The sequence below is a fragment of the Apostichopus japonicus genome, chromosome 3 (assembly GCF_037975245.1).
Source record: "Apostichopus japonicus isolate 1M-3 chromosome 3, ASM3797524v1, whole genome shotgun sequence".
Lineage (NCBI taxonomy): Eukaryota > Metazoa > Echinodermata > Holothuroidea > Aspidochirotida > Stichopodidae > Apostichopus > Apostichopus japonicus.
Genome location: NC_092563.1, coordinates 4018155 through 4030406, shown reverse-complemented (window position 1 = coordinate 4030406; position 12252 = coordinate 4018155). Strand labels below are relative to the sequence as shown.

At 37.3% G+C, this 12252-nt stretch overlaps 1 protein-coding gene across 2 annotated transcripts in view; it reads left to right on the top strand.

Moving 5' to 3' along the window:
- The first annotated feature begins 3324 nt into the window (after positions 1 to 3324).
- Positions 3325 to 12252, top strand: part of LOC139960629 (uncharacterized) — a 38421-nt gene continuing 29493 nt past the window's right edge. For both annotated transcript variants that reach the window (XM_071959160.1, XM_071959152.1), the window contains exons 1-7: positions 3325 to 3343; positions 6158 to 6286; positions 6900 to 7034; positions 7912 to 8034; positions 9457 to 9585; positions 10199 to 10333; positions 11213 to 11335. In XM_071959160.1, coding sequence (XP_071815261.1) covers positions 3340 to 3343; positions 6158 to 6286; positions 6900 to 7034; positions 7912 to 8034; positions 9457 to 9585; positions 10199 to 10333; positions 11213 to 11335 — 778 coding nt within the window. In that variant the 5' untranslated portion in view covers positions 3325 to 3339. The remainder of the gene's footprint in view (positions 3344 to 6157; positions 6287 to 6899; positions 7035 to 7911; positions 8035 to 9456; positions 9586 to 10198; positions 10334 to 11212; positions 11336 to 12252) is intronic.

Below are 12252 nucleotides of genomic sequence, written 5' to 3'. Positions count from 1 at the left end.
GTTTCATAACCTTTGATAATAAAGTACGTGTAGGGATAGCCTATGAACGTTCAAATCATGCTTTATACGCTTCACGATATCGGGGAAGAGGCGTCAACATCATGGGATCATCAATATACTGAAGACATGTGTAATCTTTAGGCGTTCCCTTGACATGTCCAACAACAAAAAAGTTACAAAATATGGTGCTATATTTTGTAACTTTGCAAACAATATTGACAAATTGTCGACTGCTGTAGTTGTACAGCACAAACTTGTTATGTACTGTACACTAGGACGGGGAGGGTAGGGAGGGTATGAGCCTCTGTCAATGGTGTATTTATGCGAAAAGCTAGGGGTAACAGCAAAGTGCCAGGAAAAGGGATCCATGACAACGGAAATATACCCAAAGTAGGACTTACGATCTTAATTAAACGTAAATATTTACCTTGCCCGGGATTTGGTATTTTAATCGGACTTTGATTTGAGGGATAAACGATGATGACAATTTGTTTGTTTAATTTAATACTCCATATTGCATATGTGTTTTCCTCGACCTTTGTAATCCATTGTCTTTTTATACCAGATTAGTCTATATGTCAAACAAAAACACAAAATAAGAAATCAACCTTTAGCCGATACTTCAATGGAAACGTTAAGGTGCAGTTAAAATCTTTTGGCAAATGTAGTAGCATTTCTTAACAAAGTGATTAATTGTTTAGTTGATATATATACCTCGTAATTTGCAACAAAAGGAGATCAGTAAGTAAGGAATTCAATATTGTGCTGCCAAAATGACCCTATTCATGGCATAGTTGACACGAGATGACATGACACAATAATAAAGGGTCGAAATTGCTCTGCACTGAATAAATATGTAATGAATATTTTTTTCGTTTCATTTGGAATACAAAACAAATATATATTAGACCATTAGCTTGACCAACATACAGTGGCGTAGCCAAGGGTGGCGTGGGGGCGATAGCCCCCCATGAAATCTTGTCGCCCCCACTGGGATTTTGAGTGTCGATAAAAAAATACATGTGCGAAAAATATATCATTGGTCTGAATGGTCTCGAATCTCCATGATGACCACTCATGAACGACCCTTCGACCGCGGACCGGCAGTATAGGCTATAGTTGCTGAAAACCGGACGTGACATAGTAAATATGCTGGGTTTTCACTTCTGGGACGTACCCTCATGCTCTTAAAACCGCCAAATTTTCAAGAAAGGAGACAATACTATCGCTGAGAATCAGTCTATCACCCTAATAATGTTTCAGAGGGATGTTGAGGAAACTTTAGAGCAGCTTACAAGCATGGGCGTCAATCCTGGGGGGGGGGGGGACACGCCCCCACATTTCGATGGGTGGGGGACACAATATCAAAAGTCCCTCCCCCACACATTTTAGTGTCGTGGCTCTATTTGGTTAGGGCTTACACATCTCAGGCTTCATATCATCGAATATTAGAAGTTCAGTTCTATGAAAAGTGACCGAGAGTTTTTACATCGGTATGACCTGCAACTTGTCTGTGTGTCGCGACGAGCGCAATTTGAGATTGAAACCACAAGCTGTGTGCGGATAATGGTGCGGCCGGAGCCTACGACTAGTTCAAGAAGTCATGGCACTTCATAGCTATAGAGCCAAAGCCTGTACATATGTGTTTTTTAGTTGTAGATGGTGTTTCAAAGACGGTGCCCGTTCCCTTATATTGGGGAAATGAAATAAGGAGTCCGTAAAAATTAAGGCCGCATGAACTTTATTGCAGATTTCCTGAGTGACGAATTTGTAATTTTCTCCCGAAATCACGCAACTAGATGGCTGCTATCCAGCCTGGCAAGTGCCATCTCAAGCGATCTGGCAGGTATTGAAATCTGAAATTTTCTTGCTGCGCTGCGCGCCAACCGATAGTGGCGCTCCGCTTAGATAGTACTTGCGGCCGGAATACTCCAATCGATTACGTCCCCAAGTTTCAAATCGGATTGACGCTCCTGCTTACAAGGCCTGGGAAGTGTCATTTCCGACGATCTAGGAGGCCTTTTAGCTAAAAGTTTTCGGTACGCTGCGCGCCAACCCATGGTGGCGCTCCGCTTAGATAGTAACAAGACGCCCTCCCAGGAAATGGTCAAGCCCCCCCCCCCCAGCGCTCCCACTGAAAGATTCCTGGCTACGCCACTGCCAACATATTCCCAGACCAGCATTAACAAAAATAAAATAAAAATATTTATTTGTCAGTGATGAAAATCAGTCTAATCCCAAATCTAGTTTGATATCAGACGAGTGATTCAGTGTTCTCATACCATGTGATCTATAATACTCACAGACCAGGGACTAAATGGCTGTCTTAAATAAATGGTCATGAAGGCTAACAGATACGACTAGTTTCCTACAGTCGTAATGTATTGTTAATAAGCATAAGTAGAAGCATATAGAGGATATTATCGATATTGTTTTGTTCATAAATCCGTATGCATAGATGATTATGAACAATTTATTACAAGGTTAAAATAATAATTATAATGATAAAGACAAATAATGCTTCACACCAGGCTCGTATACTAACAATACTAACCGTTATCTGACAGAAACATGGTATTCATACTTTTTAAGAAAAGTCCTCCAGGATAAAACCTGGGCACGAAAATCTATACCAAACGACTGATCCGCTCTCAACCCCAGGCCCCCTTGCATGGAGACTGTGACGACATGTGTGATCATCGCCAGGTGTGTATCACGGATTCCCCTAGAAGGAGAACATAATGCTACACATGATCTTAGCTACAAAGGCCGAGAAGCCTTTAGCGGAACATAGTATTCATACTGTCAGTACAAGTGAGGCTTTGAAGTGGGACAGAGTCGAGAAAATAAAATAAAACTGTCCTAGCTGGATGAATAATGATCCTATAACATGCATGCATACTAGTACTATTCTAGGTTTTCCGATATAGTCTTGTTTCTTAACCTCACGTAGACCTAACTGACATACAAATCGACCATTTTGAATGAGGAGAGCAAAGCTCTATTCTTGTCATCGGTGGGAGTTCGTACAACAAAGCCCACACCAACACCCTGTTGCACCAATCAATACCAACAAGTCCCGTTATATAATTTGAATATGAAAGGGGTTGGACGCAAGAATCACAGAAATCAATACTCAGAAGTTGTCTATATGTAGACCGTATATACTTGTGGTATAGTTTTTTTTATAACAAACTTGCATGTATTTTATTATTCTGCTTACATTTTTTCTATAGCAGACAAAATCATCAATGGATTACACCAAAACAAGTCTGCCTCATATCTTCATTAACCAGGCTGTCGCGTCTCTTCTCTTGTGGAGCATCACCGACAACAAAGATGAGTAAATCAAACGGATTTATTGAAGACTTCTCAGTATAGGACAACATGACAGGGAATCCTTTAGTGTGACTTCATACAGTTGTATATGTATCCTATAGGCAATAGGAATATATCAACACATGCCGATCGCATGTCGTAATAGAGTTTTATGTTTGTTTGCATTATATTAACGTAATTAGCCCTGTTTTCACTTAACAAAGAGCTTTACTGATATGTCTCTGATGGCATTGTAAAAATGCCATAATTGTTCCATAATTCCAATTAACCCTTCATTTTTTTTCCATTTTGAACCAAACCATCATTATATAGACAAGGCTTGGCCTTTACAATTTGCATTGCAAAATCTTACACGTTTAACGATATACTTTGCTTTGAAATTTACATGCAAAGTCCAACGAATAATGTAGACGCTGCCTGTAGCCTTATCTGAATTCCATTTCTATTATATGTTGCTATAGTACATTTATATAAACTGAACAATCCAATTGACTAATTCATTCATTTATTGATTTTCTTTTGCAGGTACTCCTATCGCCATGTCGCCATGTTTCACTACATGTGCTCATTATTCATTTAACTTTACCTTTGCGCGCTAAACTGCTATAGTTTCCACATATACTTCCATTTTTGCTCTGTTCATCATGCCGTTTATTACTACACACTTTTTATACATAAATTGATCATGTTTTTCATATCACATTTAATGATGATGTATTATTGTCAGAATTAACCAAATGTATCGCTTCATGTAACCAATAGGTAAGTTGATATCTTTTCTCATTTTTTCACCAATTATATATACCGTTATTTGTACGTTTAGTCCCTTTACTGTTGGTCTTGAAAAGTGGGCTGTGGCTACATATTACCATTACATTGTTCATAGGTCATTAGCCTTTCAACCGTCAATATTGTCCGCGTCAAAAGCGTCCAAGTTCTGATACCCAATAAAATTGTCACCATTATCTGTTCTTAAATGTATAACTCACTTGTGTACGGAAATTCGTCATCTATTTCACAATGTTTTATTTTGTATATAATATTGAGATCATGAGATACATGCATGTAGGCCTAGCCAACCTTTTTCTGAATGATTAACACAAGCAAGAAAAGCAATGATGACGTCATCAGTCACATGACGTACAGGCAATTATTTACATCTTCCATCAGCTCAAGAAAATCAAATAGCCGATGGAAATAGTTATTGTTCTCAATCATGAACATAAAGGCTTAGATATAATGATCAAACTCCAACTAGTAATAGAACAAATTGATTGTGGCCACTCCACCGGGGCTTTCCCCCTGCCCAACCTTCCAGCTTCACACAAAAATGAAAGTGCATTGATAAATAAAAATAGTAAAATAGTACTTATATAGCGAGTTCATCAGCAACGCTGCTCGAAGCGCTTTACAGGAATTGAACAATTAATATACAGGAAACATTTAAAATACAGGAAACATTCAAAAGCAAATAGAAGAAAAATATCGCCTAAAAGGTGTACACCATAAAACCTAATAGGATAGAAAACTACATTTAAGCTATGGTGTTACAAAAATACAGTTCAAACATCAAAGGCAAGCATAACCTGCGTTTCGACCTTATTATATGGTCCCAAGTTATAGTCTAACATGGGAGCCGCTTATAACGATCCCAGAGCCACCTCCGTCATAAAATCCTTGATTCGCCTCTTACTGTCTCTTTCAAGAAGGTTCATTCTTAATTTGCCTTTCACAATTGCCATCAGGTGCACACCTGAATGATGTTATACGCCAAACTGATATAACATTTATATAAATTCCAAAATTGTTAAATTAATGACACCGCCCTTGAACTCCGATAGGTCCAACCAAATTGGCTTTACTCAGATTGAATAAAACTCAGCCTGAGTGATTTTATTCTTGGTTTGGTGATATCGAATTGCGACATATTTATTTCCTGATATACTGATATCGAAACAAGCTATTGAGCTTAATATCGGAAGGCTGACATAACATATGCTGACATTTTTCCTGCCATATGTTATTTCCCCCTAATATTGTGAAGCAGATGGCGTTCCGTACACAGGTTCACATTACTCTGTAAACCATCGAAATCCAAAAAGAAGAAGAAAAAATGTACAATTGCATGTGTTTTGCAGTATTTTAGTCATAAAGTCTAGGCGTCCAGTTAAGACCTACAAATAATTAATGGTATTTTTTATTGGTCATTATTAGTATGATGTCTTCAATCAATCATGTTCGTTGTACTTATAAGTTGTAGTCTGGCTGGGCCTAACCAAGTTACGCAACGTTTTCACTTTTCAGTAGGCCCCTTACTTAGGCTAGGTATACATTTGGTCCTTACGGGGCCCTAGGGAGTTAGGCCAAGCCCCGTATGTTATGTTGTCCCAATTATCTTTGTTCTTTATCTCAAGTTATAGCCTAAGCGTGCGATTCTAACACGACGTTTTAACTTTGTTTGGTGTTTTCTGGACCTTGTCGTCAATATTTTGTGCAAGCCTGGTATAACCATACCAAATAGACTGAGGCTAGGCCTCGGTCTACGCTGAACATTTTTGGAGAGCCTCTTCAGGTTGTGCAGCAGGTCTTGCAGTCACAAGGTCTGTAAAACCTCCTTGGAGAAGTAAGTCTCCATAAATTTAAGAGAACCTTTATAGGCCACAGTAAAAAAAATTACCGTAAATTCTAACACATCCATAAAGTATCTTAGCCAAAACATTACGACTGGCAATAGCCTCTAGGCTAGTCTATTTACACTCTATAAAACTAAGATTGATATCTTTCACATTGGTTGCTAACAGTAAACTTGTTTCTATAGCAACAGCCCTCCCACCATGCATTTGGGAACCATGTGGACCAGGAAGTTGTGACGATGGAGATGGGCTGGACAGCACCTACACATGTGACTGTGATGAAAGTGGATATACTGGCAGTCACTGCACAATAGGTTAATTTGATTTCAAATTTAGTATGTTTGGAATATCTCTCATCAGAAATTATGTCAAGTCAGTCAGAAGTCCATAAATTACGAGTGAATAAAGCTTTGATAAAATGATAAAATATATAAAAAATTGGAAAATGGATTCCTGAACATAAAAATTTATTTACATATTTGTCTGTCATTAAATGTTTGATCTAGATGCAAGAAATGCATGCTAGCTCACTTAGACTGACTATATTCTATGTGCATTTGACGAAGTTAGCATCCAATTCCAGTATTCAGGTTATGCAGGGAGGGTCATTGTGTACCGCACATTAATCACATTCAAAAGACTGTTTGGACATATTGGAACTTGTTGCAGCTATTGTTGATTGTGTTTTGTGAAACATTACTCAAGATACTGAATGCATTGTTGTGTGATTTTAAAAGAAACTTAAAACCCTTCATTTTGTTTGAAAGATTTTTTTTTACATTGATTACTTTTCCCTTTTTATGTCTTTTTATGTAGCACTTTGATTCTCACATAAAAGGTACATGATACGCACAGAAAGTCAGAATATTGATGTGACAAACTGTTGATCAATAAATTGATATCCTCATTACCTTTGACATTTTACAGATGTTGATGAATGTTCAGAAGGCACTGATGACTGTGTAGGAGATGCTGTCTGTAATAATACAATAGGAGCTTACATCTGTGAGTGTCCAACTGGTTACCAAGCTAATGTGACAAACTCTGGGACAGTATGCTCTGGTAGGTATAGCACTGGCTTACCCAGGAATATAAGGGAAGCAGAATGGGCCCGGTAAGGCACGAAAAGGGTGTGGGGGGGGGGCACTGGGGTTGCAAGATTAATCTGGTTATAAGAGTGTTCATTTGTGTTTGTTAAGTCCAAACAAGCTTGACTATGTATAATTGTGCCATTGCAGTGGAGTAACAAACAGGATGGATAAAAGTAGGCAGGGACCCTTCCTAGGGTATTAACTTTTTAAATATTTTTCAAATATAGTACATCATTTGACTGATAACAATTTTCAACAAGTTTCACCTGCGTTAAGTGCAAGAAGTTTTTGATAACTTTAGTAATGACATCAATTTTTTGTAATGATACTGGAGTGGATATTGCCTCTTTTAGCAGCTGTTTATATGTTACAATTAAATGTTATTGTAAAGTGTAGCTTCTTGGTTGCAATAAATGATTCTACTATGTCTTTAGGCCAATCTCTGGTCAGGGAAGATTTTTCTTGCCCTAACAGTTATTGGTTCTCTGATAAAATGCAGGATATTAACAAAGAAAATGATCAATATGTAATTGTAGGAGAGACGTTTAGGTTTAATGTGAGTAAAACTAGTTTTGGTCCGGTAAAACTCCTCTTCAGGTGGATAATGCATTAGACCTGCTACTTTTTCTGTTTTATTATGAACAAACTCTAAAGCTGATTTTGGTTGTCTGAGTAGAAATTTGAACGACCAGACAACCGTTACAAATTTTTCCCTGCTGGTGGTTTTGTTCAATTTAAGACACTTGTTATGTAATCATTTATGAATAACAAGATCTATCTGACTAATTCAGACATCAAAGCAGCATAATTTTTTACTTTGAGTTGCTTTGTGAAATTAATATCTTTAGATATAGATGAATGCATTCTGGGAACTGGTGATTGTACCACTGGATCCACCTGTAGTAACACTGATGGAAGTTACACATGCGTGTGTAGCGTCGGCTACACAGGGAATGGAACCAATTGTACTGGTAAGGATTTGAAGTTTTGCTCAAAGATACCAAGTGACATTGGTCCGTGATGTCGGTCCATGTCAGGGAATAAATTAGTGTTCAAACTTTGTGTAGCAGTTATAATTGCACTGAATTCTGTCTCTTATAGAAAATACTGTGCAAGAAAAATATACTATACATCTTTGCCCATGTGTAGCATTTTGCCCATTTTGCATAGCATTTGTGATGCGATACTGAATAAATTATTCCCTTCGTATAACTACGACTTTTGTCATTCTTGCTAACTTTCGCATGCTTCACAATGGTTCATGATATAACAAAGTGAAAGCTCCACAGACAAATTTTCAGATCTGAAACTTAACAAGTCAGACACACCTGAATGATGTTATACGCCAAACTGATATAACATTTATATAAATTCCAAAATTGTTAAATTAATGACACCGCCCTTGAACTCCGATAGGTCCAACCAAATTGGCTTTACTCAGATTGAATAAAACTCAGCCTGAGTGATTTTATTCTTGGTTTGGTGATATCGAATTGCGACATATTTATTTCCTGATATACTGATATCGAAACAAGCTATTGAGCTTAATATCGGAAGGCTGACATAACATATGCTGACATTTTTCCTGCCATATGTTATTTCCCCCTAATATTGTGAAGCAGATGGCGTTCCGTACACAGGTTCACGTTACTCTGTAAACCATCGAAATCCAAAAAGAAGAAGAAAAAATGTACAATTGCATGTGTTTTGCAGTATTTTAGTCATAAAGTCTAGGCGTCCAGTTAAGACCTACAAATAATTAATGGTATTTTTTATTGGTCATTATTAGTATGATGTCTTCAATCAATCATGTTCGTTGTACTTATAAGTTGTAGTCTGGCTGGGCCTAACCAAGTTACGCAACGTTTTCACTTTTCAGTAGGCCCCTTACTTAGGCTAGGTATACATTTGGTCCTTACGGGGCCCTAGGGAGTTAGGCCAAGCCCCGTATGTTATGTTGTCCCAATTATCTTTGTTCTTTATCTCAAGTTATAGCCTAAGCGTGCGATTCTAACACGACGTTTTAACTTTGTTTGGTGTTTTCTGGACCTTGTCGTCAATATTTTGTGCAAGCCTGGTATAACCATACCAAATAGACTGAGGCTAGGCCTCGGTCTACGCTGAACATTTTTGGAGAGCCTCTTCAGGTTGTGCAGCAGGTCTTGCAGTCACAAGGTCTGTAAAACCTACTTGGAGAAGTAAGTCTCCATAAATTTAAGAGAACCTTTATAGGCCACAGTAAAAAAAATTACCGTAAATTCTAACACATCCATAAAGTATCTTAGCCAAAACATTACGACTGGCAATAGCCTCTAGGCTAGTCTATTTACACTCTATAAAACTAAGATTGATATCTTTCACATTGGTTGCTAACAGTAAACTTGTTTCTATAGCAACAGCCTACCCACCATGCATTTGGGAACCATGTGGACCAGGAAGTTGTGACGATGGAGATGGGCTGGACAGCACCTACACATGTGACTGTGATGAAAGTGGATATACTGGCAGTCACTGCACAATAGGTTAATTTGATTTCAAATTTAGTTTGTTTGGAATATCTCTCATCAGAAATTATGTCAAGTCAGTCAGAAGTCCATAAATTACGAGTGAATAAAGCTTTGATAAAATGATAAAAAATATAAAAAATTGGAAAATGGATTCCTGAACATAAAAATTTATTTACATATTTGTCTGTCATTAAATGTTTGATCTAGATGCAAGAAATGCATGCTAGCTCACTTAGACTGACTATATTCTATGTGCATTTGACGAAGTTAGCATCCAATTCCAGTATTCAGGTTATGCAGGGAGGGTCATTGTGTACCGCACATTAATCACATTCAAAAGACTGTTTGGACATATTGGAACTTGTTGCAGCTATTGTTTAATGGGGTTTGTGAACAATTACTCAAGATACTGAATGCATTGTTGTGTGATTTTAAAAGAAACTTAAAACCCTTCATTTTGTTTGAAAGATTTTTTTTTACATTGATTACTTTCCCCTTTTTATGTCTTTTTATGTAGCACTTTGATTCTCACATAAAAGGTACATGATACGCACAGAAAGTCAGAATATTGATGTGACAAACTGTTGATCAATAAATTGATATCCTCATTACCTTTGACATTTTACAGATGTTGATGAATGTTCAGAAGGCACTGATGACTGTGTAGGAGATGCTGTCTGTAATAATACAATAGGAGCTTACATCTGTGAGTGTCCAACTGGTTACCAAGCTAATGTGACAAACTCTGGGACAGTATGCTCTGGTAGGTATAGCACTGGCTTACCCAGGAATATAAGGGAAGCAGAATGGGCCCGGTAAGGCACGAAAAGGGTGTGGGGGGGGGGGGCACTGGGGTTGTAAGATTAATCTGGTTATAAGAGTGTTCATTTGTGTTTGTTAAGTCCAAACAAGCTTGACTATGTATAATTGTGCCATTGCAGTGGAGTAACAAACAGGATGGATAAAAGTAGGCAGGGACCCTTCCTAGGGTATTAACTTTTTAAATATTTTTCAAATATAGTACATCATTTGACTGATAACAATTTTCAACAAGTTTCACCTGCGTTAAGTGCAAGAAGTTTTTGATAACTTTAGTAATGACATCAATTTTTTGTAATGATACAGGAGTGGATATTGCCTCTTTTAGCAGCTGTTTATATGTTACAATTAAATGTTATTGTAAAGTGTAGCTTCTTGGTTGCAATCAATGATTCTACTATGTCTTTAGGCCAATCTCTGGTCAGGGAAGATTTTTCTTGCCCTAACAGTTATTGGTTCTCTGATAAAATGCAGGATATTAACAAAGAAAATGATCAATATGTAATTGTAGGAGAGACGTTTAGGTTTAATGTGAGTAAAACTAGTTTTGGTCCGGTAAAACTCCTCTTCAGGTGGATAATGCATTAGACCTGCTACTTTTTCTGTTTTATTATGAACAAACTCTAAAGCTGATTTTGGTTGTCTGAGTAGAAATTTGAACGACCAGACAACCGTTACAAATTTTTCCCTGCTGGTGGTTTTGTTCAATTTAAGACACTTGTTATGTAATCATTTATGAATAACAAGATCTATCTGACTAATTCAGACATCAAAGCAGCATAATTTTTTACTTTGAGTTGCTTTGTGTAATTAATATCTTTAGATATAGATGAATGCATTCTGGGAACTGGTGATTGTACCACTGGATCCACCTGTAGTAACACTGATGGAAGTTACACATGCGTGTGTAGCGTCGGCTACACAGGGAATGGAACCAATTGTACTGGTAAGGATTTGAAGTTTTGCTCAAAGATACCAAGTGACATTGGTCCGTGATGTCGGTCCATGTCAGGGAATAAATTAGTGTTCAAACTTTGTGTAGCAGTTATAATTGCACTGAATTCTGTCTCTTATAGAAAATACTGTGCAAGAAAAATATACTATACATCTTTGCCCATGTGTAGCCTTTTGCCCATTTTGCATAGCATTTGTGATGCGATACTGAATAAATTATTCCCTTCGTATAACTACGACTTTTGTCATTCTTGCTAACTTTCGCATGCTTCACAATGGTTCATGATATAAAGTGAAAGCTCCACAGACAAATTTTCAGATCTGAAACTTAACAAGTCAGACATTAAACCTAACAGATGTGATATTACAAAAGCCAAATAACAAAATGTGATATTTTCCAAGTATTTCTGTGATATTCATCTCATCTCACTTTAATGTTATATCGATGTTTCAATATCTTCAAAGAGTTTTCTTGTGACAAAGAATGTGAAATTTATATTGAAGACAAAATATTCCACACTGCCAGTAGAAAACCCCATCTTAATATCTTGCCCAAGTTAACTCAACACATGAACCATTGAATGTAACCTAATTTTGACTGGCTAAACCTGCAATGGCTCCAGGAAGTTGGATGGCAGTAGGGAACATGTGATGTCATCAGGCAAAAGCTCTTCTAAAGCTTTACTTGGGCTTTTATAATCTTTGTGTTGATTTTTCCTTGAAATGTGGTACATTTGGGAATGTTCACTTAGCTGCCAAAGTACAAATTTCATCAAAAAGTGTCTGTTTTTGTAAAAACATTATTTTTCTCTGTGGATGTATGATTGACAAATTACAATGAAAAACAAAGACATCTTCAGTTGATGAGCCCTGATGACATCATCCATTCTGTTGTTGCCAGATTCATTT